The 23,624-nt window shown below is 50.8% G+C and overlaps 1 protein-coding gene across 1 annotated transcript in view; it reads right to left on the reverse strand.

Moving 5' to 3' along the window:
* Positions 1-3,890: 3,890 nt before the first annotated feature.
* The window catches only part of LOC149365139 (solute carrier family 13 member 2-like), a 205,693-nt gene continuing 185,959 nt past the window's right edge, over positions 3,891-23,624 (reverse strand). The window contains exons 12-16 of the mRNA XM_089575233.1: positions 21,720-21,827; positions 10,150-10,330; positions 8,572-8,733; positions 6,707-6,844; positions 3,891-4,037 (exon numbers count right to left, since the gene is read on the reverse strand). Coding sequence (XP_089431359.1) covers positions 3,891-4,037; positions 6,707-6,844; positions 8,572-8,733; positions 10,150-10,330; positions 21,720-21,827 — 736 coding nt within the window. The remainder of the gene's footprint in view (positions 4,038-6,706; positions 6,845-8,571; positions 8,734-10,149; positions 10,331-21,719; positions 21,828-23,624) is intronic.

Raw genomic sequence — 23,624 nt, forward strand, 5'->3', positions numbered from 1 at the left:
TTGCAAAATGGCGGCGCTCAATTTTTTTTGTGTTCTGGTCACGGAAGAAGGAAAGAGGAGGTGGTTACGTCACATTTTTTGAAGCCGCGCATGCGCAGCAGACAGTGCAGCAAACTACGCCGCTGCTCGGCCCAGCGTTACCAATGGCTGCGCCGTTGGCCAAAGACTCCCAGTAGTCCTTGCGAAAGCGCGTGACTTCCGGCACACTTTTTGATGTGGCTCGGGTTCACTTCACCTCTGGTCTATAGACCAGAATTTTGAGCCGCTCCTGGGCGCGGCCATTTTGCGCCGACTGGCGCGCCGCGGTGCGCGCGTTTCTTTGGGGACTGCGGGGCTGCGTCAGCTCCGCGGCAGCGCCTGCATATAGCCGCGCTTCGGGCGCTAAAGAAACATTGTCGAGTATACTTCCGCAGCGTGGCTGTGTTGCAGGAAGTATTTACGTTATCAAAGCGATAGCATTGACGCGTTTTAATGACATTTAGTTTGACATTCATGTTAATTGTGCCGGCGCTTAGAACGCGCTCGTGCTTATATCGCTTCCGACTTGGTGCTCCACCGCAAAGAAACTTTTTGTTCAGTATCAAGCATAAGGTGTGCGGCTAGCATGCAGTTCCAATTCCCTGCACTCTTATGCCTTCCTGCCGGCCATAAGCACCCCCCACAAACAGGGCTTTCTAGTCGCCTGCGTGGTGCGCCAGTTTATCAACAAATTACCGCTGTGAGCTCAACTGAGTCGCAGCGCCAACAGAAAACAAATTTTGTTATGGTTTATGCAACCTGGTGCATAAAAACGTACTTTTGCTCAATTTATCAAAGCCTGATTAGATATGAGCAGCTAATCCAGCTTTCACTAATTCTGAGGTCCGAAGTCGGGTTATGTTATTCAGGAGCTCTCGCCGCGTGTGAGAGCGTTGCGTATCCGTTTGCCTAAGTGTGGAAAATGTAATGAAATCGCGCATATTTTCCTACGATTAAGGTATAGATACCCCCCCGCCGCAATGGCTCAGTGGTTACGGCTCTCGGCTGCTGGCCCGAAAGACGCGGGTTCGATCCCGGCCGCGGCGGCCGAATTTCGATGTAGGCGAAATTCTAGAGGCCCATGTACTGTGCGGTGTCAGTGCACGTTAAAGAACACCAGGTGGTCGAAATTTCAGGAGCCCTTCACTACGGCGTCTCTCATAGCCTGAGTCGCTTTGAGACGTAAACCCGTAATAAACCAAACCAAACTAAGGTAGATGCCAACAGCAGAAAGATACTATAGATAAACCTTTAGCCCCCAGATCCCTCTGACATGCGTGCGGAAAAAGCAGCTGAAATTGGTAGCGGTCGTGCTTACAATCCTGTGCATGAAATGTGTTTAATGGGAACAAGAGCAAGCTCAGCGCAAGGATGCCGAACACGTACTGGTGATCGAAAACACGCGCCCCGTCGGGACAACCTTCAGTCTGCAGCTCGCCTATCCATTTGCTACTCCACTGAGTCAAATAATAGATCTACATCTGGATGCATAAAATTACCATAGGTGATAGCGCACGTAAAAGGCGACAACAAACGACACTACAGCGCAGAAATCTGCTTAGAAGTGCCGGTTTCCAGTCCGTACACTACCTGGTCGACTACCCTCGGATGTCACGTTAACGAGCCACTGCGCGCAAGATAACCGCAGTACTGTGTGGAACAGGGAAAGTGTGAGTAGTGACGCACAGCACACACCCTCATACGTTAGCTGACGGAGCACAACAACGGCAGAAGCGAACACGTAAACATGCGTTCTACGCGCGGCACCGGCGCGACCCGCAGTCCCTCGGGCCTCGCGCGCCCACAGATGGCGACTGATGTCGAGAGTAGGAGCGCGCCCGCAGCCTGCTTGCGAGGGTAAAAAAAGCAGCATCCGATTAAAGTGAAGTAAAATGGCGTAGTGCGCTCACTGCACGGCGGCTCCATGGGACGCGGTGACGCTGCGGATGTGAACAGTCTGCCGCGGTTGTCTCCACGGTGGACTTCACGGTAGTGTTCGTTGTCGCGCACTGTACACTGTGGTCTCTAAGCGGTCTGTTTTGCATTGGTGTGTTCGTTTTTTTGTGCGAAGGCGTGGCTGTTACGTCAGATCACGAGGCTCGCTCTTCGCGTATGTGACGCTTTGTGGTTTGTGCATTTCTTGCATTCTGGACCCTTGTTATGTGCCCGGTAAGGTTGCTTGATGGCATCTCCTCACATAATTTGTACATGTAATGAGCAATGAGCCTAAACCTATGTGTGTGGTTTACGGTCAGCACGCGCTGATAGCTCTGACTGGTTTTGGGAATTAGTCAAATTGACCATGTAGTTTTTTTTATTCTTCTAGTATGCACAAATTTAACAAGCTGCGCCAGCACACCGTACGAAGAACCTAGCAGCATATCCAAAATGTTTCCATCCATTTTCTTTAGTAAATACTAACAGCGTTTTGTTTGCGAATGTCGTGCTCCTTACTAGCTTCTTAACTTTCATTAACTATATACTTTTACTACCTCCAGTTACCAAGAAGGCAGTGATTTATGCGACAAGTAACTGGTTAGCAGTTAGTGAATTTTCTTAAGTGTGTTAAATATGCTTCCCATTAGTAACAGCACCTTGTGACTATGTAGCAGCCATTACTACCCTTCCCGTTACTAACCGCGGGTAGCAGCCGTTACTAACTCAATGGGTTAGTAACTGCTACCTTCCGTTACTAACTGCAGTTACTAAAAGGGCAGTAAGAATATGTGACAACCAGTCACTACCCCAAAGTTAGGAAGCATTACTACCTTTTTTCTTAAGATTGTGGGCTGTCACATTGTTTTTCTAGTGCAGCCCCTATATAGAGAGCGTGACATTTGTGGTTTTGAGAGCGCTGTGGACCTTTTGAAGATGCTACGAGGACCTCTCTAGTCGTTCCAGTAATTTTTTTTCTTAATCGACCATGTGCGACCAATCAGGATGTGAATATTCTATATAAGTCACGTTTCTTTGTTCATCCTCTGAACGATGCATCTTAATCGTTTCATCTCACTCTTCACATACTAGGTATGAAGTCTTCAAGCCCGATCCTATCATAATGTAGAAATAAAAATAAATTGGAATACACAAAACAGGGTACTTATTAAGTTGGCGCTCGTTATTTTTAGACCTTTCGAGGCATCAACATTTAATCTGAACGCTCGGGCCTCTAGCGCGCGAAATTTAGAAGGAATCTTAAAATCTGTGGCATCTTGTATAGCTGTAAGTCTGCAGTGAGGATAAGCTAAAGTATCTCTTTGTGGAGAATGTAAGCCAGGTGTTGCGGCGACGACGTATTGATAGCGAAGAGAGCAGGCCGCCTTTCTGTGCGCCTCCATATCGTCTGCTGCGATCGGCATTGGATACAAATGCCCTTTCTCCAATTCAGTGTTTGGGAAGAACGCCAACCCTTGAAAAACGCTTTTTGGGTTCCACTCGTGCACGCTGGCAACTCGCAATTTTGTCCCTCTAATCATGATACCTTTAGCATACCGTGTACCGTGTTACCGCTACCGGGGTACCGGGAGCCCGCCCACCGGCGGTGAGTACGCGCTGATTGGTTCCGACGATGCGGGCGTGAGCACAGCTGCCGGGTATGTGGCGCCATCTGGCGCCGTCAAGGCAATTTGCGCATGCGCATTGGCTGCGCGCAGGCTCCCGGTACTACGGTACCGGTAACACGGCATGCTAAAGGTGTAAGAAGCTTTGGTGTGCTAACGAACGATCAGGTTGCATGTCGTCTATGTGGTGCACGTTATGCAGCAACGCACTAACATGGCTGTTTCAGTCGTGCACTGCGAAGGCCGGCTTCCGATACTCGAAGACCTGCAGGCGGCTGTCAGCGAATAAGCGCGGCCTTTTAATGGCGGCCGTCATGCCGACGGCGCTTTTGTGAGGGTGCGGTTGTGCGCCGCCCATTCCGGGAACAGGTGCAGCCCGAAGACTGCGGGTCCCAGGATGTTGATGGTGATGAGCTCCACGGTGACGCACACCATGTTCATCAGGAACCCCGGGGCCGCCTGCGGAGGTGTTAATTTCTCGGATCCCGCCAGCGGAAATGTGCACTGGGGTGGAGGCGACAGAATGAGTCGAGCTGGTCTGTACTGCGGAACCGGTTGTCGGGTTGGCTGGCGTTAAGGTAGCGGGTAGACTGGTGGAAACTCACGTGCATGGGGCAGGTTATATAACTGGCACAAGAAGTTTGGGTAACTGGTACACATTAGACGGTTTTAGCTAGCACGATCCACGGTCCGCGACTGCAATCTGCTAACGCGAGGACCCACCTGCGGCAGAGCAGTGGCGGCTATGAGCCAGCACTTGTCTCTCCAGGCCATGCGCCTGTGCACTTCGCACCACTCGAATGCACACTTGCGCAGGTGGCTACTCGAAGTGGATCGCGACAGCGCATCACAGATAGCGCTATCCTAAGTCTGTAGTCAGCTCCACCCACATTCAAGACCGCCGAACTAAATTCTTAGGCTTGAAAACGTAGACCATCGTTAATATTTTCATCTTGCATAAACGAGAAGCTTATATGAGAGGGGATAAAAGGCTCAGTAATTTTGATGCCTTTTTCTTGTTTGATAGAGTCAAACATTAAAACCTGATTTCGTTCTCTGCTGTAGTTGGTCAGCGGAGCAACACAGGACGCCACGGATGACCCGCTGTTACCAACTGCTGTTTTTTAAAGTTGTATCCTACTAAAATACAGGCATTAGTGACGCAAATGATACGAGACGACAGACATCCCCATCCATCGCACTTCTGTCTTTTCTAGCTCTGCTCTCATAGGATGACTACCTCTGTTGAGCAGTTTGATCCGCCTTTGCAGACTTTACGAACCAAGCGTCGTGAAGCGCTTTGCCAGTTTCCTCTTTGACGCCGCCGTCATGTCTTCACTGAGCGCGAGGGCGCCTTGTTTGTACTCGTCACGACCTTCCGCCCACGCCACATACGAAGCTACGCTGCGTATCGCGTAATATTTTGCTCTTGTCGTCCCACGGTTCTCCTCGCAGAGGGTATCGTCGTGTGAGCCTGAGCAGCGAGACAAGCGGTGGTCTCGAACGCACCTTCAATGCGTGCAGCCCGTTTCGCGATCAGTTTTGCGACGCTTGCGCGGCAACAGCACAGCAAGAATATTAAACTCTCCCGAGTATTTGTGCCGGTGTTGCGAGGCGCAACTCCTGCAGATTTGATCAGTCTAGTGAGCAGCACGCAGTACTTATCTGACTCACGGTGCTGGCTTCAGGCCACTTAGTGAGAAGCTCACGAAGGAAGCGCCAAGAGCTGAAACCATAAGCCGGTTAATGGTGGGCTGTGTGAACTGAATGTGGTCTTTTTTTAATGCGACATCATCACAGCTGTCGTCACACCAAAACTCCGCCGATGTCAGGAAATTTCCTGATTGGTCGAGAGAGGTCACGTGGCTTTTGACGTCATCATAGCCTGCCCGCCTGGTTTTCTGGCAGCAACTTCAATGCAAATGCCAGCTTCCCACAGTGGCACTGCGCATCAGCTCCTTGGTCGAGAAATAGACAGCCTCCCGAAGAACTTTCTGGTAAAAAAAAAAAAAGCGTCACTGGAGCTCCGGTGAGCAGCCTGGGTCGCATAAGCCCCACCGGTAGCTTTGTTTGAAACGGCCGCCTGCCAGGGCAGTGGCGTACCTCTTAACCCCTGCACCACTCCGCCAGGAATGATATGAGGACTCCCCACTATCTATGAATCTATGAAAGAGAAGGAGTGTTTGCGCGCGAGGGATCTCGAATACTATCGGATTGTACTATTAAGCCTAGGCTAAGTGCCGCGTTACGGTACTTGTTTGTCGCACTCAACTCGTGTTAACCTCGAGATATCGCGCTACTGGCATCTGTGGCTAAGGGACTACTGATTTCTGACCTCCGAACTGAGAACAGTGAAGGAGACGGCTTGTAGAAAATTAGCCTCGTGGGCTCTGCTATAGACAATGGTCAGATGCTTTCCAACGCTTTCAGTACAGGCCACCGAGAAATACAAAGGCGGCGGTAGCTTAACTGCATGGCGCTCGGCTGCCGATCCAGCATGAGTTCACGGGTTCGATTCCCGTACGCGGCAATGCCTACGTACTGAGATTTCTGCGGACATCAAAAAACATCGAGTAGACGAAATTACTCCGGAGGCATGAGCTGCATCTACCACTTGCCTAGCAAGGTGCCTTGTAACTTAGGCAAAAAAAAAACATTAAGTTGGCACACAAAATCACCGCAGATCTAGAGCTAGTCCACATTTCTTGGCGTTACTGACGACACACTATAACCAACCGTAAGCAAAAGTAAAGCCTCCCTTCGCTATTTGCGTCAGCTCAGCCACTACCGAATTTCAGAGCGTAAGAAATGACTTATTAAATCTTGTAGCGGGTGGAAAGCACGTCGAACAGAACGCGTGTAATCGTAGAAGTTGCCGCGGCATGTCGGCGGGGCTCTCGCGCGCCTGGTCCTCCGGTATATGCAGTTTTAAAATAAGTACCAGAGGATTCTTTCTGCTCTCAGGGATTCTGGGCAGCAGGAGTAAATCTGGGGATGCTTTGGTCATTCGCGCAGCGCCTAACCAACAACAAAAAAGGACTGTTCTCTGTCGAAGACAAATGCCCGCTGAGCGCTTTCGCACCGCTCAGCAGATACGCAGGGAAGAAGTTGGGGGCAACGACACGCACCATGTCGGCGATCTTGAACTGGCCCATCTCGAAGACAATGGCATTGGGCGGCGTGGCCGCGGGAAGCATGAAGGAAAAGGAGCAGCCGATGGTCACCGGGATGGCGAAGTACAGTGGGTGCACCTCGAGCGCCACGGCCTGCGGTCGAGTGAGTCGTAAGCCTGAGAACCTCGGATCCAGCATACATGCGTACACAAACTGCCATACAGAACTAGTTGCCCAGTGGTGTGGATCGCTCGCCCTTTTAATGCGTAAGCATTACTCGGCTCATGCGTGGCGTCCACGGAAAGTGCGTACAGAAAGCGTGTATATGAGTGTCTACAGTGAGTGTGGACACTTACCCGAGCTTACCCGAGTTACTGGGTAGTAACTCGGGTAAGGTCGGGTAAGCTCGGGTAAGTTCGGAGCAGCGCCGCGCAAGCTGTGCGAGAAATTGCTCGGGAAGAGCAACGTGGGTCGCATAGTCCCTACGGGTGGCTGTGACAGGAACAGACACCTCCCAGCGCAGAGGCGTATCGCTTAACCGCTGCTTCACTTCGCTGGTAGTGGTATGAGGTCTCGCCACCATCTATGAATGTTAAGCAGAGAATGACCAATCCTGCATATATGGGCACTGACACACGGAGCTCCGAATGGTGTGCGGTTTGGTGACCAACACGAGCTACGTTGCGCAAACGCACTAGCCACAAACGCAACAACGGTAACAGCAGCAGTGCACAACTCTTTCGCATTCATAGCATGCAAACAGACTTAAGTGCCCCCGGTAGTTTCTTTAAGGACGCTTTCAAGAGATCCGTTCCGCTGTTTTCCGTGCGATGTACACAACTGATGACTGATTGCAAATGCACATAATGGATCTCAACTATTCGTCCACCCTGCTTGGCCTGTTTTCATTTAGATTGCATTCCTCTGGGATCGCTTTTTAAGTTGTAAGACTTAATTGCCCCATCGAGTGAAAATCCATGTGATTGTGTATATGTGCGCGTGTGAGTGGGGGGGGGGGGAGGGTTATACTCGATGATACCCATAAAAGATGGTGTCCACAAGCGACCTGGCAGGAGGCGCTTAATGATTGGGTGCGCGATCGCACATATATACTCCTGCCATCCCAGGGCAGTGGCGCACCATTCAACCGCTGCTGCAGAAGTGGTATGAGGACTCCCAGGGATCTATGAATGTTAACTAAAGAAAGACCAATTTGGCATATATGGGCATTAACCCATTAGCTAGTGTGTCATACCCAAAGCGAATCAGCCCGCAGATCAGAAGGGCTACGACGGCGTCGCAGTGGCGGCTACGTAGAACCATGCAGAGGTATAATTGTCAGCTGGGTGGCATCGGCTTACACCACGCGGCAGCGCGCGGAGACTGCGTTCACGAAGTGAGCGGGCGGGCTTACGCCTACTTATAGGTAAGCAGCCTTAAATGGCTCTGCGGACTTTTTTTTTCTGTCGTTGCATTAGACGTTTCTTACATCACAATCGAGCTATTATATCGCTATTACAGACAACTATTACAGCTTGCAGCACAACCGAATTACAGCACAACCGAATCGAGCTATATATGGCTGAGCGTGGCTGTTGAGTAAGAAGCAGTTTTTCGTTGTAACCAAAGCACGCGACCCCTAGAAGGCACTGCCTTTCTTCTGCGATAGCTAGTATGAGGGGAAACCTATGTCGTCAGCGACGTAGCCATATAGTTTTTCATGACCAACAACTCGCGCGTTAAACTGCCGATCAACGTGGATGCTCTGCTCGTGGGCGAGTCATAATGGCGGCCGAGCAGTGGCTGCAGCCCAGGTGGAACTTCTTTGTAATTCTTTGTACCAGATGGCGCTTGCAGAGTAGCAGCTGCCGGAAGCTCACCATCTCGAACACGATGGGCAGCATGATGGCACTGATGGCCGTGTTGCTGGTGAATTCGGTGAGCATGGATGCAGAAAAGCAGAGGATGCACACCACCAGGTAGCTGGGCATCACGTTCAGAGCGCGGAGCTTGCTCACCAGGATCGTCGACAGACCGGAGGCCTGCGCCAGAGCCACGGCGACGCTCGTGAGCCACTGTCTATCGGCAGCCAACACGGACGCCCCTTCCGTTTGCAGATTTGGCTTTTGAGATACGGCAGAAAGCAAAACTCCCAATGACACCGCATCTGACAATTTCAACCCATGCGTTTGAGATTCTAAGCTACTAGTCGCTGTTGTACTACTAGCTCAGAACGTCCTCAGCCCTCTATCGTACATTTATTTTGCTTTACTTTTTCGACGAAGCAAACTTAGCTTGAGCTACGCAGGATTGTAGGTTGTAGCTGATGGGAACATGCACCTGCAGCATTCGAGCGCACGACGTTACGTTCCATACCTACAGCTTTAGCCGCTACGCAGAAATTGAAAACAAAAATAGGACAAGGAAAGACGCGTATATTTTTGTAAAAATAATATCACATGACTGAACTTTTGGAGGTCCCGGCATTTTTCAAGAATTATAAATCAACAAGGCGACATGAGCACGGGCAGCTAGGGCATGTAATGCGAAAGCAAGATGACCGATGGTCCCTTAGGGTAACGGAATGGACTCCAAGAGTATGTAAATTAATATAGCATGGGGTAGCCGAGAATAAAACGCGCCGAGAAGGCAAGTTTGGAGGGTTCCCCGGGGGCCGCAGATCGCACAGGTACGTGTGATATCCGTGTCACACGGGCAAGTTTAGCGTCACTTTAAATGAGTAAATTCGCCTTTAGTGTCATTGTCGCAGTGCCCCAGTTGCTGATTGATGCGCACAATCAGCTTCCTCGCACAGGGAAAAATCACGTGGAATACAGGCTCGGCCTAATCTCACGAAAATAGTTCGGAGCAGCGCCGGCATCGTGTAGCCCGAGCAAGTGTTCGCTCGGCCTCTGTGCTCACACCTGTCACGCATTGAACTGTTAGGACTGTAGTTAACCCGCCTAATCCTCGAATAAAGGAAGCTGGCGAACGAGATAATATCGCCTCTCTTGATTCAGGTCTGTGAGGAGACAACATGCGCATCTGCGTGGGCCTAGAAGATGCTAGCATCGCAACAAATACATAGTCCCAGTCGTCTAGTTGCCGGACGAAACTGAAGCGGTGGACGAATAGTTCTGGAGGCTTCGCACTGCGTGAACGACGTCTAGGAGGCAAGTTAAGTGTTCAGTATGTTGCCGGAAAAGGTTCGTACGAAATCACACTTCTCAGTGCAGCACCATTGCGATAGTGAAACTTCACAAGGCGAAGAGCAGTTGGTATAGAAGTTACACTATATTTGGTCTTCTGATACCCGCTTGGGGGGATAAGGGTGAGGACCTTGTCCTGCGGTGGACGTAGTTAGGCTGACGATCGTATTTTTTTCTGACTGAAGTAGCGTTACGTGCAAGCCACGGGGGATTTGCGCAAAGCTGGAGCCGGGAGGATGCAGCGCTTGCCTTGGAGGCCTCGGCCAGCGTCATGCCGCCGCAGATGATGAGCACGATGCCCCAGTGAACCCTGGAGTTGGCCTCCTCCCAGGTCAAGAGGCCCAGGCTCTCCGAGCCTCGCAAAAGATCCCTCGGCACCACGAACAGCAGGATCGACACCAGCACGGCCGGCACGCACGAAGAAATGTCCCTGTGCCAAGAAAATACGCCAAGTGAAGGTTCCTTACCAACGGGCAAGCCTCAGCCCTTGCTCGACGAAGCACTGCGACATACTTGAGTGGCCGGCTGAGAGAACTTGACTTTACCTATCAAACTAGGTTCTGAGCGCAAAACAATCGGAGGTCGGTGATTTTATATTGCGAGCATCGTAACTGTCACGAGTTATAGGGGGCGGCACTTGAAGTAAAATAATGCTGCCAGAAATATTATCCGTGAAGCGCGCTAGACTTGTGTTGGGCTGCGCTGCGCTGCCTGAAGCTGCATTGAAGTTTTCGTGTGAGTGTGCTACTTTGGGCGAAGAAGTTCTCAGGGCAAGACATGTTGTGTGCTGTGGGACAAAGAAACGCACGGAATTGTCTGTCCCTGTACAAAACCCTTGTGTGCAGGCATCGCAGGTCCGGTGCGGTGTGGCTGGTCTGGTAAGCAAAACATTCGGCTGCTGACCGCCAGGTGCGGCACATACCGAGGAGGCTCTAATCGAGCTGAGAAAGGCGGCGGCGGCGGGAAAACGATGAGCACGAGCGTGGACAGATGGCGTCGACCGAATTTCATGACTTGGCGGTTATCGGATTAGCCGCGATGTCATGAAAACGCTCGACACCATCGGCTGGAGGGCCTTCTTCGAGAGCCTCCACGTTCTTGAGTTATAGACCAGACTATAATCCCTTTCAGTGGAACTCGTGGACTCCAACATTTCAAGATTCCCCAGAGAGCATTCACAATCGTGGTACCTAATACCGAGTTCGCAGCCACCTCGTCTCACCTCACTTCAGCACCTTTCAATATGACTACCGAGGCAAGGAGAACACAGAGACATGGTCTGGGTACTACAGCAAGACAGGAATACAAAGCAGTCATTACGATGTACTCCAGGAATTTCAGACCCACTGATTTATTTTGGATCATCACCGGTAGGCAATAGTTTTGATTGCTATAAATAGTGAGCAAGTCCCGCCAGATCTAGATTTCAGCAATGATCACTTGACAAGCAAATTAGCTCCGGCTTTGAATAGGAGCAGCAGCTACTAACTCGGTGCCACAAGTCCCACTTCATACTGGAACCGGCTGCGGATTTAACTTCACGTCTGTGTTTTGCTTCATGGATTTAGCTGCTAATCTCAACACTCTGAATTTGGTGCGCATACGACTACTCTAGGTTTGCAAACAGTATTTATTTTCGTGCAATAAATTGCACAGGAAACATGTTTTTAATTTCTCAGAAAGTACCAGTACGGTAGAGTAGTCTCTGCGAGAAATGCTGCCCTCAAGGGCGGTGCACAATTTACGTCATCCGGATAACTGCTCATCGATGGTGCTCAGGAGGAAATCGTTGGGGAAGGAATGAGCAATGCCGACCGTCATAGTTTTGGTCACACTCTTTCAAATGCGAACCTTTATTATGCTGAACATTTAAATCAGCACAAGAAAACGACGACGATGATTGGTTTGGTTTATTGGGGTTTAACGTCCCAAACACGGAAGCATCAGGAAGGCAAACAGGACCTGCTGTCGTTCTTATGTTTCTCATTTAATCACGCCGCTTTATAGTCTAATTAGCAATCAACCTGTTCTCAAGAAGATTTTACTACCTATTTCTTCCTGAGCTGAAAATGAAGAGGGAACGTATACAGCTAGGTTTATCTCCACTTTGGCAACACAACTAGATCACAGCGCTATATAGAAAATGCGACAGTTTTCATGTATACTACCAAAACGGTCTTTTTTTTACACGCGCATATGGATATCATATTAGTCTGTTGCCGCGGAACTGCGCAAAATGCAACCCAAAGCGCCCGTGACTGAACTAACAGCACAGAAGTTCGGCACGGGATTCCGGTACGAGTTGGACGCCGTTCACCTGTATCGCCTCTGGGCGGTGCCCGAAGCGACCGCGTGACGGCGACACCATACTTGAGAGAGCTGCGATATAAACGCCTTTCATATATTGAAGACGGGAGTTCCTTTGCGGCTTATAAGTGGCACCGAGGAAAACTTCATCCAGCTGTTCCCCGTTGAATATTGATTCTCAGCCACTTCCTGTGTAGGCCGACGTTTGTCCGGAAACAAGAGACGAGTTTATGGCTGAAGAAATTGAATTAAACAATTTTCCCGCCACCCGAATCAAACTCTCGACGTCTTCACCGGACAGGATCGCTTGCCATCGTTGCGATTGTTTTGAACTCAATGGTGGCTTAGCGTGGTGTGACGTTCCGTGCGTGAGCTACCAGGGCCCATACCTTCGGCGCGTATTTTCTCTGTGCTCAACCGTGAACAATCAACAAGGCCGACAACCTCGCGACGACCATGGGAAGTGGGATGCTTGGAATGCCCCTCCGAGCCTCAGCGGATTAGTGTAGCAGGAATGTCTAGGGCCTTTGTCAGCAGTAACCCCAGCGAAATTCCTTGAGCGGAGGTGACCACTATAGCGGCGAAGGCCGGGGACGCGCCGGAGGTATTGTCCGAGCGACCACAGCAATGGCGCCGGCGGGAGGGAAAGCCAGCCCAATTAGGCATGCCTGGCCGTACAAGGACAAGAGAAAAAAAGCTGCCGGCGGGAGACAAACGACATTCCAACGAGGGATGTCGGGGATGCCGCAGGGCGCCGCCGTTGAAAGGAGGAAGAAAGAAACATTCCAGTCGGGAAGACAGGAGATCGGGCGTGGCCGGCGGAGCAGATATAGCTGGGGAGTGCGGACGAAAGGCACGCAGAGGACGAGATCGTTCACGAAGAAGGGTCCTTCAGCGCCGAAGCCGGACGGCGCGCAGCTTCTGCCAGCCACCGACGGATCGCAACTCCGGAGACCATCCATCGCCCCCATGACGGCGTCGCCACGTAAGCTCGGACACCCCAGCCTCTGATGTACCATGTATAATTATTGATTACATCATTTTGTTTAAACTGAGCCATACGGTGTCTTCTTGCCTCTCCGTCCCGTGTGGACCTGCGCATTATGTGGGGTCGTCACACTGGTGTCAGAAGTGGGGTCTCAAAAGCAAATGTCCTCTGAATGCTGCGACATTCATGACTTCAAAATTGTAATCAAAGGGGAATCACGGGACTGATTGTGGGACTTCGACCCCCATTTGAGAGGCTTGAGGCACCGGAGGGCTGGAGCGGAAAAAAATGTCTGTAACTGACGGAGCTCCCACTCCACAGCCGTCGCTCGGAGCAAGCATGCTGGCATTAGGAAGCGTCATTCCGACGTTTACGGGAGATAAGACAGGGGTTCCAATCTGCGATTTCTTTTCCATGCTAGAAGAGATTGGGAAAATGGGGGGATGGTCCGATGCTCAAATGCTGGGAATGGCGAGGTGTAAGATGGCAGGAGCTGCTCATGATTTTGCTTGGCGAGACGAAAAAGTAAAATCCACAAAATCATTTGCGGAATTTAAGAAGCTCGCGTTCGAGCATTTCGACACTGAGCCACGTCATGTGCGGGTACAGAGGTTCCGTGACGCCGGACAGATGGTAGGGGAGGACGTGCGAACATTTGCGTCGCGGCGTCAGCGCCTAGCGCGCGATACGCTGAGTAGGGAGGAGGAAGGAGACCAGCTAAAGAAGAAATACGCGGAGGAACTACTTAAAGAGGAAATGACCGCTTTGTTTGTGGCTGGTCTGCAAGACCCCGTGCGCCGGTTCGTGCTCTCGCGCAAGCCGAGCAATTTCGACCAAGCCGTGGCGGCCGCATTGGATGAGGAACGAAATGAGGCGCTAACGGCGGCCGCAGCGAGAGTTCGCGTCATAGAGAGAGCGGTGCCCAACCCTGAGGTTGCTCTCTTGACAGAGCGATTAGATCGCTTAGAGCAGCTGCTATCTCAGCAGGTGGAACGCCAGGTTGAAGCGGGCGCTCAACGGCGCCCATTCGCTGGAAACCGGAGACCGCCACAAAGCTACAGGCGCGGTATGCGAGATTTCGAAGAAATCGCGTGCTTCGCGTGCCAGGGTCGCGGACACATCGCAAGGTTCTGCCCAAACGTGCGCCGTGGGGAGCCACAAAGAGAAGCAGGCGAGACACGCCCTAAGCAAGCCTACAGCAAGGCTCCAGATACAGGGACAAAAAACTAGGTTGTCCTCCCCATCCTGATGAGTGTGGGGAGGGAGCAGTGGGTAATGAGGTGGTGGTGGTTTGTGTGGCCGACGAGGCATGCCCTGTTGTGCGTTGCAAGTTAAATGGTTGTTGCATGGAATTGTTGATAGACACGGGGTCAAAGGTGACCTTGCTTAAGGAAAGCAGCTTTAACACGCTTCGAAGGAAAGGGGATCGCGAGGTGTTGGGAGCGTCTGGTGGTATGGCAACCAAATTTGTAGGCATAACGGGGGATCCTCTTGGCATAAGTGGGCTCTACCGGTTACACTTCACTCTCGGCGGAATTGCATTGGAGCACCCCTGCTACGTATGCCCGGACACGGTGTCTCTGCCAAACGGAGTGTCAGGTATATTAGGGCAGGATTTTTTGAGAAAAGGGAAGGTAGTAGTCTCATTCTCTGAGGAAGAAGTTAATGCGGGGGGCTCAAAAGTTCCGTTTTTGAACAGGAGCAGGGCTGAGATTCGCAGTACCGATATTGACACCCGTCAAACATTGGGATCATTAGAGAAGGTATATTCGCGGGTTGCCGTAAAGCTGGTCGATGAGGCGGTCGTCCTTCCGTGGTCGGAGCACATTTTGTACGCTTATGTGCCTGCAGATGTAGAGAGCGGCGCCGTGGGAGTGCTTGAACCGGTCGACTCTCTTAGTAATGGCCTGAAGGCGGCCGCGTGCCTCGTGACTGTTAATGACGCCCACAGAGTGCCCCTACGGGTGGTTAACTGTAGCCAGCAGCCACTGAGCCTTCCCAGGAACAAAACATTGGCTTTCTTCACCTCTGCGATAGAGAACCATGAGCCCACCGATACAGTGCTCGCAACTGTAGAGCATGCTAGTCCTTCGACTCCTCCAAATGCGTTGTTCGATCTTTCCCACGTAAAATCCAGGGAGAAGGAGGCTCTGGCAGGTTTGCTGAACGACTACTCAGAGGTATTCGCCGCGTCCAACCTGGATTTGGGCTGCTGTGGCGTTATAAAGCACAGGATAGAAACCGGCACTTCATCGCCCGTTTACCAACGTGCGTACAGGATTCCTTACTCCCAACGTGAGGAGATGGAGCGGCAGGTGCAGGACCTTATTGATCGCGGCATTGTCGAACACTCAAAGTCACCATGGGGAGCACCGGCACTATTGGTGGAAAAGCCAGATGGCTCGTATCGATTGGTGGTGGACTACCGCAAACTAAATGCCGTAACTCGCATCGATCCATACCCCATTCCCAATATACAGGAGACGCTTTCTCAGCTGGGCTCTGCCAGGTACTTCATGGTAGTGGACATGGCGGCGGGATTCTGGCAGATAGCAATGGATCCGGCAGATGCTGAGAAAACGGCATTCAACACGCCCTCAGGGCACTATGAATGGAAAAGAATGCCGATGGGTCTGGTCAACAGCCCTGCTGTCTGGCAGAGAACCGCTGATGTTATCCTGGCGGGTCTTCTGGGGAAGCTGTGCTTCGTGTATATGGATGACATAATCATATACAGTGACAGTTTTGAGAACCACTTGCGCGATATTGAGCAGGTTTTGGTGCGACTAAGAGGAGCTGGTCTCATGCTGAAGCCTTCTAAGTGCCAATTCCTCAAAAACGAGGTGAAATACCTCGGGCACGTTGTTTCAGCTGACGGCGTGCGACCGGACCCTGAGAAACTAAGGTGTGTCTCGGAGTTTCCATCCCCGACTAGTGTCCGCCAGGTCCGGCAGTTTCTCGGCCTGATCGGTTACTACCGAAGGCACATAGAGGAGTTCGCCAAGCTCGCTAAGCCGCTCACTGCCTTAACAGCCAAAAATGTCGCCTTTCGCTGGTGCAAAAACGAGGAGGATGCTTTTGGGGCCCTGAAGAGGAAGCTAATGAGTGCACCGCTGTTGCGCCACCCGGATTTTAATTTGCCCTTCGTTTTGGCCACAGATGCGTCAAAGTTCGCAGTTGGTGCTGTGTTATCTCAGGTTATCAAGGGCAAAGAACATCCCGTGGCTTTTGCTAGCCGACAGCTGAGCCCCACAGAGCAGAAGTACGGAGCTACAGAAAGGGAGTGCCTCGCCGTTGTCTGGGCAGTAAAGCACTTCAGATGCTACCTTTACGGCCGCCAATTCAAGCTAGTCACAGACTGCCATCCTCTGAAATGGGTGATGAGTGTCAGGGACCCTAGCTCGCGACTCGCTAGATGGAATCTACAGCTGCAGGAATACTGCTTTGAGGTGGAGCACAAGTCAGGAAAGACACATCTGAATGCTGATGCGCTCAGCCGTACAGCTGCCGTGTCAGCTACAGATGAGTTTGTCCCCGTAGTCGACCCCGCCGAATTACGCACAGAGCAGTGCAAAGATCCTGACCTGAAGCGAATAATCGAAAGCTTAGAGGGCGCACCATCTCACCCTGAACAGCTAGGTTATTTCATTGGCAAAGACGGCACCCTGTGTCGGCGCACGAGACCAACCAGGAAAGGGAGACCAGAGAAAACCGCTTGGGAGAGAGTCGTCATACCTCGGTCGTGGACAGAAAGGGTTCTTCGCGCGTTCCACGATGCGCCGTGCGCTGGTCATTTTGGCGTAGCGAAGACACGCAGGCGCGTCGAGCGTTTGTACTTTTGGAGTGGCATGCGACAGGATGTTAGAGACTACTGTGCGAAGTGTCATTCCTGTCTGGAAAGAAAAACACCCAAGGGACGCAGGCCAGCACCAATTCAGCCGTTCCCTGAGGTTTCGGCTCCTTTCGAGCGGACAGGTATGGATATAATGGGCCCATTGCCCACGACCACTTCTGGAAACAGGTACAATTTAGTATTTGTCGATCACCTTTCAAAATACGCGGAAGCGGTAGCACTCCCAGATCAGAAAGCAGACACGGTTGCAAGAGCATTTGTCGAACAGATCGTGCTCCGACATGGATCTCCGAGGCAACTCTTGACAGATCGGGGAACAAACTTCGTGTCGCAGCTAATGAGGAGAGTTTGCGAGCTGCTTAAGATCACTAAGAAGCAGACAACACCGTACCATCCGGCTTGCAACGGCGCGGTGGAGCGACTGAACCAAACCGTGGCCGGGTTCCTGTCGCATTTTGTTTCGCGCGACCAGCGGGACTGGGACTTGTGGCTCCCGTATGCAATGTTTGCCTACAATTCCGCAGCACACGAGAGCACGGGCGAATCGCCATTCTTTCTTCTCTACGGCCGAGACCCGGACCAGCCTAGTGAAGTGCCAGAGGGCCCCCGTCGTGTCCCATACGCTTCACTGGACGACTATAAGGTTGAGCTAGAATCGCGCTTGCAAGTGGCGAGGGACATCGCAAAGGAGGCCTTAAAGAAAGCGGCGAAGCGCAGGAAGGAGGTGCACGATCGCGGTGCTAGAGACGCGCCGTTTGATGTGGGGGACAGCGTGTACATCGAAAACTGCCAAAGACAGATTGGGTTGGCTCGTAAGTTCCAGACGAAGTGGAGAGGACCGTGCGAGGTTGTCGAGAAGCTTTCTCCGGTAAACTTCAGGGTCCGAGACGTGAACCGCCGCTTGATAAGGATACACGCAAATCGCCTCAAGTCGGCACCGGTTCAGTATTCACGAAATGAGGAGGGGGAAAGCGCAGATTTTGATGGGGACCGAAGTGAAGCGGAGCGCGCAGATTGTTCGCAAGAAACGCCCTCTCCTGCATTTGTTCGGCAAGCGCCAGAGGTTACGGCAGGAATGCCACCGGATTTACTTCATGCATTGCTGGAGGAAGGAGCGCGCGAGGTTGCCGCGCAGATAACGCCAAGAGAGGCTCCTGCCACGAGCCCTCGCGAGTCTCAAAGCAGACAAGGGGTCACAGAATTACTTGGTACGACTCATGAACGCCGATATCCACTTCGAAATCGGAAAGCTAAGTCGGACTAATGGCGTAAACAGAGCGGAGTTGGGGACTGGTTAAGACTGTGTATTGCTGCAGCTCATACCATTGCTATGTGCTTATGTGAAAATATCGGAGTTGCTAGTTAAGCCTTTCTGTCATTAAGTAACACTTTTACACAGGATGCAGAACATACCCGACTTCCTTTCGTTATCTATACATTTTTTTGTCTGTGCCGTGATTGTGCTGGAAGTGGGAGCTCCTTTGTAACTGTGGTAAATTTATTTCGTCCAGTTTGGACTAGCAAGGAGAGGCTTGGGTGCTGAGTTTCATGTTTGTCTGTGAAAGAAGATCAGTGCTGCCCCTGGAGACGCCAGTTATGACAGCTGCGGCATATGGTGCAGTGCAGTGGTGTTGTGTGCAGCGAAAAGTGTTTTGTCGGACGGAATGTGCGAGGCGATTCAGAAAAAGAAGGGGTGCTGCCTGGACTAAAATGTTCGGAGAACATTCTTCTGGAGGGTGAGCGAGTGTGACGTTCCGTGCGTGAGCTACCAGGGCCCATACCTTCGGCGCGTATTTTCTCTGTGCTCAACCGTGAACAATCAACAAGGCCGACAACCTCGCGACGACCATGGGAAGTGGGATGCTTGGAATGCCCCTCCGAGCCTCAGCGGATTAGTGTAGCAGGAATGTCTAGGGCCATTGTCAGCAGTATCCCCAGCGAAATTCCTTGAGCGGAGGTGACCACTATAGCGGCGAAGGCCGGGGACGCGCCGGAGGTATTGTCCGAGCGACCACAGCAAAGGCGCCGGCGGGAGAGAAAGCCAGCCCAATTAGGCATGCCTGGCCGTACAAGGACAAGAGAAAAAAAGCTGCCGGCGGGAGACAAACGACATTCCAACGAGGGATGTCGGGGATGCCGCAGGGCGCCGCCGTTGAAAGGAGGAAGAAACATTCCAGTCGGGAAGACAGGAGATCGGGCGTGGCCGGCGGAGCAGATATAGCTGGGGAGTGCGGACGAAAGGCACGCAGAGGACGAGATCGTTCACGAAGAAGGGTCCTTCAGCGCCGAAGCCGGACGGCGCGCAGCTTCTGCCAGCCACCGACGGATCGCAACTCCGGAGACCATCCATCGCCCCCATGAGGCGTCGCCACGTAAGCTCGGACACCCCAGCCTCTGATGTACCATGTATAATTATTGATTACATCATTTTGTTTAAACTGAGCCATACGGTGTCTTCTTGCCTCTCCGTCCCGTGTGGACCTGCGCATTATTCGGGGTCGTCACAGTGGCCTGTGGAATTGGCGCCCCAAAAAACGATGTCACCGCACTCAGTTGCTTCGGGAAATCGGCCGGTGGTGGCGACACCGCTATTTAGGTTATACAAGCTTCGTTTCCGCTGAGAGTGATTTTGTGCGATTAAAACGTGGCACCGTACGGATGCAAGCCAAATTTAATTGGTCTTCCGTGTCTCTTAAATGGGGATGCGGGTCTGAAGGGTCAACTGACAAACCACTGCTCAGATTGAGTAAATGCTCACTGATGCCATGTTCATATGCCTTTAGTACACAATCAGAGTCTGAACAATGTATCTTAAGGGTGGGAAAAAGATTGCATCACAACGAGCAAGGAAGTGTGCCAGTTTAACAATCAAATAAACTTGTATTTAATCACTATTTCGGCATAAGTGACCCCTACAAATCCCGCAATGCACGACAAGGGAGGAGATTGTTGTTTTATGATAACTGTTCCTGAACACCACATAAAATGAAGGAATCCGTGTTTTAGTGTCATTGTTAGTAAAAAAAAAAAAGCCGACATTTCAGTATGATATGCCCATTATCTTGGTCCCGAAAAAAATGGCGTTCCAGAAATCACCTTCGAAGTAAATTTTGGTTATGCAGAGTAAAAAAAAAATCAAATTTGCAGGTTGGACCAATTGAGAATTGAGAAAAACAACTTCAAAGATTTGAGCAGCCACAGTTTTAATTGACAGGCTTTTTTGTCAATTAAACAGCCCTACTACACAGACCAGACATATTTGCATGCGATGTTGCCCATTGACAAGTACACTTGCATATTTTTGTCTCATTTTTTAATTTTCGAACTTTATAGGGCTACCCAGCTCGTGCTCAGAAACTCGCAGAATTAAGCTGAACAGTGCAGACAAGCAGATTCGGGAGCAATAAAAACAAAGTTTTATGAAGAACGAAGGCTAATAAATTGTCTTCAAATTTCACGTGATGTGTTTCTGTTAATCTCTCACTTTGTATCGTTTTGTCTACAAATTATGGCTAGCAAACCCGGGATTATATCGTTTGTGCTTGCGCTTAAAGGCATTTTTGCTACCAGGCTTGACGAAACGCCTGAAGAGAGAGGAAAGGGCAAAAACAAATCGGTTTGGTTTGGTATGGTTTATTGGGGTTTAACGTCCCAAAGCGACCGAGGCTATGAGAGACGCCAAAAAACAAATAGGGATTTCTAGAATAGTAATTAAAGTTAACTTCAGACGAGCACACAGACAGACATGACAAGACGTGTGGTGATCTGAAATAGGCGAGTGCTTAATTATTGTCCTAAAAATGCATCACCAACCAGCGTGTGAGCGTGTTTACTATTGTGCTCCTCGTTGGAAACCACGTTTTTGTGCGTTGCAGGCGACACCTCACGTGCCAGCTCTCAGCGGAAATAACTCTGTTTACAGTTTATCGGATGACGTCCAGACTTGGTAGACGAGCTTTTATTAGTTCATAAATCTTCTATAATGCAAATATACAAAAGTTTAAAAACTTACATCACGTTTTTGTCCCCGCGAATGCCCCCTTACTGCGCCTTTGATATGGGAGCGTGCTGAATTACGAGTATATAGTTGTTTGTAGTTCGTCCACATGATATGCAAAAGTTGAATATATTCTGCAACACATCCCAATCGAAAAACGCAACACTAAAGTTTCTGCAGTCGAAACAGATTTTCAGCAATGTTCTGGACCGAGAACTTATAGTAATAACAAATTTTTGTAGTCATAACAGAAGTTTCTGTGGTTACTACAGAAAAGTATTACAAAACTATACAGACTACAGGAAATTACTCCATGAAAAATTACAGTACTACAGAAAGACACCACTAAAGAAGAGAAAAATCTTTCGTTATGACAAAACTAACGAATATTTTGTCGTATTTTATGACGTAGTTATGTCGTTTTTTTTATCCAACTGAGATATTACTCCTGTTCAGTTGAAACGAGAAAACTTAGTTATTCATCCGGTCGCCTGATGATTTACTGTTGGAATTTTCAGCTAGATAGCCGCCAGAGCTAATCTTGTAGCGTTCAGTCTGAATGTCTGGCATGACAGGTGAAACTTCAGAAGCATGCCAGACGCACTGGGGCTGCGCAGTTCGTTATCCGAACAGACAACGCTATGACGTGGCTTTAACAAAACAAAGCGACTCACTTGCCGTAGGGAAACAAGCTGACCCATCCGGGTACGATGCGAGGGTTCTGAGTCAGCCAAAGCACGATCAGAACAGTCGTGAGGAACAGCACGGCCATTTCCCGGAACCTGTGGGTACGTGGTCGACTGAATTTTTGGAAGTGACGCGCTTCTCTTTAGTGCAGCACTGCGGAGCAAACAGTTTCTTCCTGCACGTTCATCAGGCGGGACCAGGAAGCCCTGGTGGCCTGCAGGGGCACTGGACTGAGGGCTCCTCAACTTGAGAGCTAGTAAGAGGAATGAAATTTTACAGCAGTGGCTTTTAAGCGCCCGTTTCTGAGTTCTGCGTCGTATAGTAGCGCAACATTAGTTGTAGTATCAGTGTGTCGCAGTCGTCGGTGTAACTGGGGGGTGCGTTGTCATGGGAACTATTCGGGGGGTTGATACCGTACAAGGAAGAAGGTATGACTTGACTGGAGTAATGCGCAACCAGTGGTGGTTACCATAAGAACCATCTGTAGAGTGGTTACCGTGGAGGGAGAAGGGTATCGGGAGAGCGGAGGAATCCCCAACTGGAGGATGGTCACCCTGGAATAGGTCCCTATACCCTGGAAGGAGGAAGGCATGGCGAGAGTGCAAGAAGGCTCTACCGGTCGGTGGTTGCCACGGAAAACACCCGAAGGGCAGCTGCCCTGGAAGGATGCGGAGGGATATCACGAAAGGTGGCTGTATGGCGAAAGCGTAGGAAGGCGTAACCAGAGGATGGTCACAATGGTAAGGTGGTTACCGGGGAAGGAGCAGGGTGTGGCGAGGGTGGATAAATCCCCAACCGGAGGATTATTACCGTGGAAGGATGAGGGCATGGCGAACGCGAGAGAAGGCGTAACCGGGACGCGGTTGCTATGGGAACCAACCGAAGGGTAGTTATCCTAGGATGATGAGGAGGACTGCCGCGGAAGGAGGAGGGCACGTCAAGGAGGAGAAGTGTATGGCGAGAGTGTAGCAAGGTGCACCATAGCATCCACCTGCAATATGGTTACCGTGGAAGGAGAAGGAAGGATATGGAGAGAGTGGACTGCAGCACGGTCCTCTGCGGCTGTGAACGCGCCGCACAAGGAGAGGATCATCGGCTGCGCTGCGCTTCTAGAGCGGAGGACTGGAGAGCATACCTAGACGAAAAACGACCGCTTGTAGAAAACTAAAAAGAGCGCCCTAGAACTATGCAGATGCGAGGTCGCGTTCTCATATTCCTTACCACGACATATCGCAAGTATAAAAAAATTAACAAGGGCACTTAGACTACTTAGGTGCTGCGAATGCGAAAGCATGCACACGGGGTGTTCGGTTGCGGCGATGGCGTACTACGCCCATGCAGTGGCCAGCGAAGCTGATTCGCACCACCCGAATGGAAATTGAAAGACGATACCGAAACCCAGCGCGACAAACAGACGGCTTAGCGTGGGGTGGTGCGGTGGTTGCGAATCATGATCTGTTCCGCCAGGCTGGGTTCGAAACTAACTTCGGGAGACATGTTGTTATTCTTTCCTATTAAGGTACACAATGTTGATAGCATCATGAGGTCACGTGGGTTTTCAGACCGTCTGGCGTAGGCAATGACAACGCCAGATTTTTCGCCTCATGTGCACTGTTAGTGAGTCTGTTAGTGCGTTTTTGTGCTGCTTGGCTTATAAGGCTCATCTTATCAGCTGGGCGAATTACTTGCATTGATGGGTCCAGTTTCGCACACTGTCATCAAGGCACGTCGTGAAAAGTGTTTTGTCGCGCCACGATGATAGCAACGCATACTGGCGGTGGGTGAGAACTGCCAGTGAAATTAGGAAGTGGCATCTGCGCAGGAGCGAGAATTTTTTCTTCGTTCTGGCAAAGAACTCATGCTAGCGTTCAACTCCGTTCAAGTAGAACACC

Source organism: Amblyomma mixtum, chromosome 2 (genome assembly GCF_055824585.1).
Source record: "Amblyomma mixtum isolate Tamu chromosome 2, ASM5582458v1, whole genome shotgun sequence".
In the NCBI taxonomy this organism is placed as follows: domain Eukaryota; kingdom Metazoa; phylum Arthropoda; class Arachnida; order Ixodida; family Ixodidae; genus Amblyomma; species Amblyomma mixtum.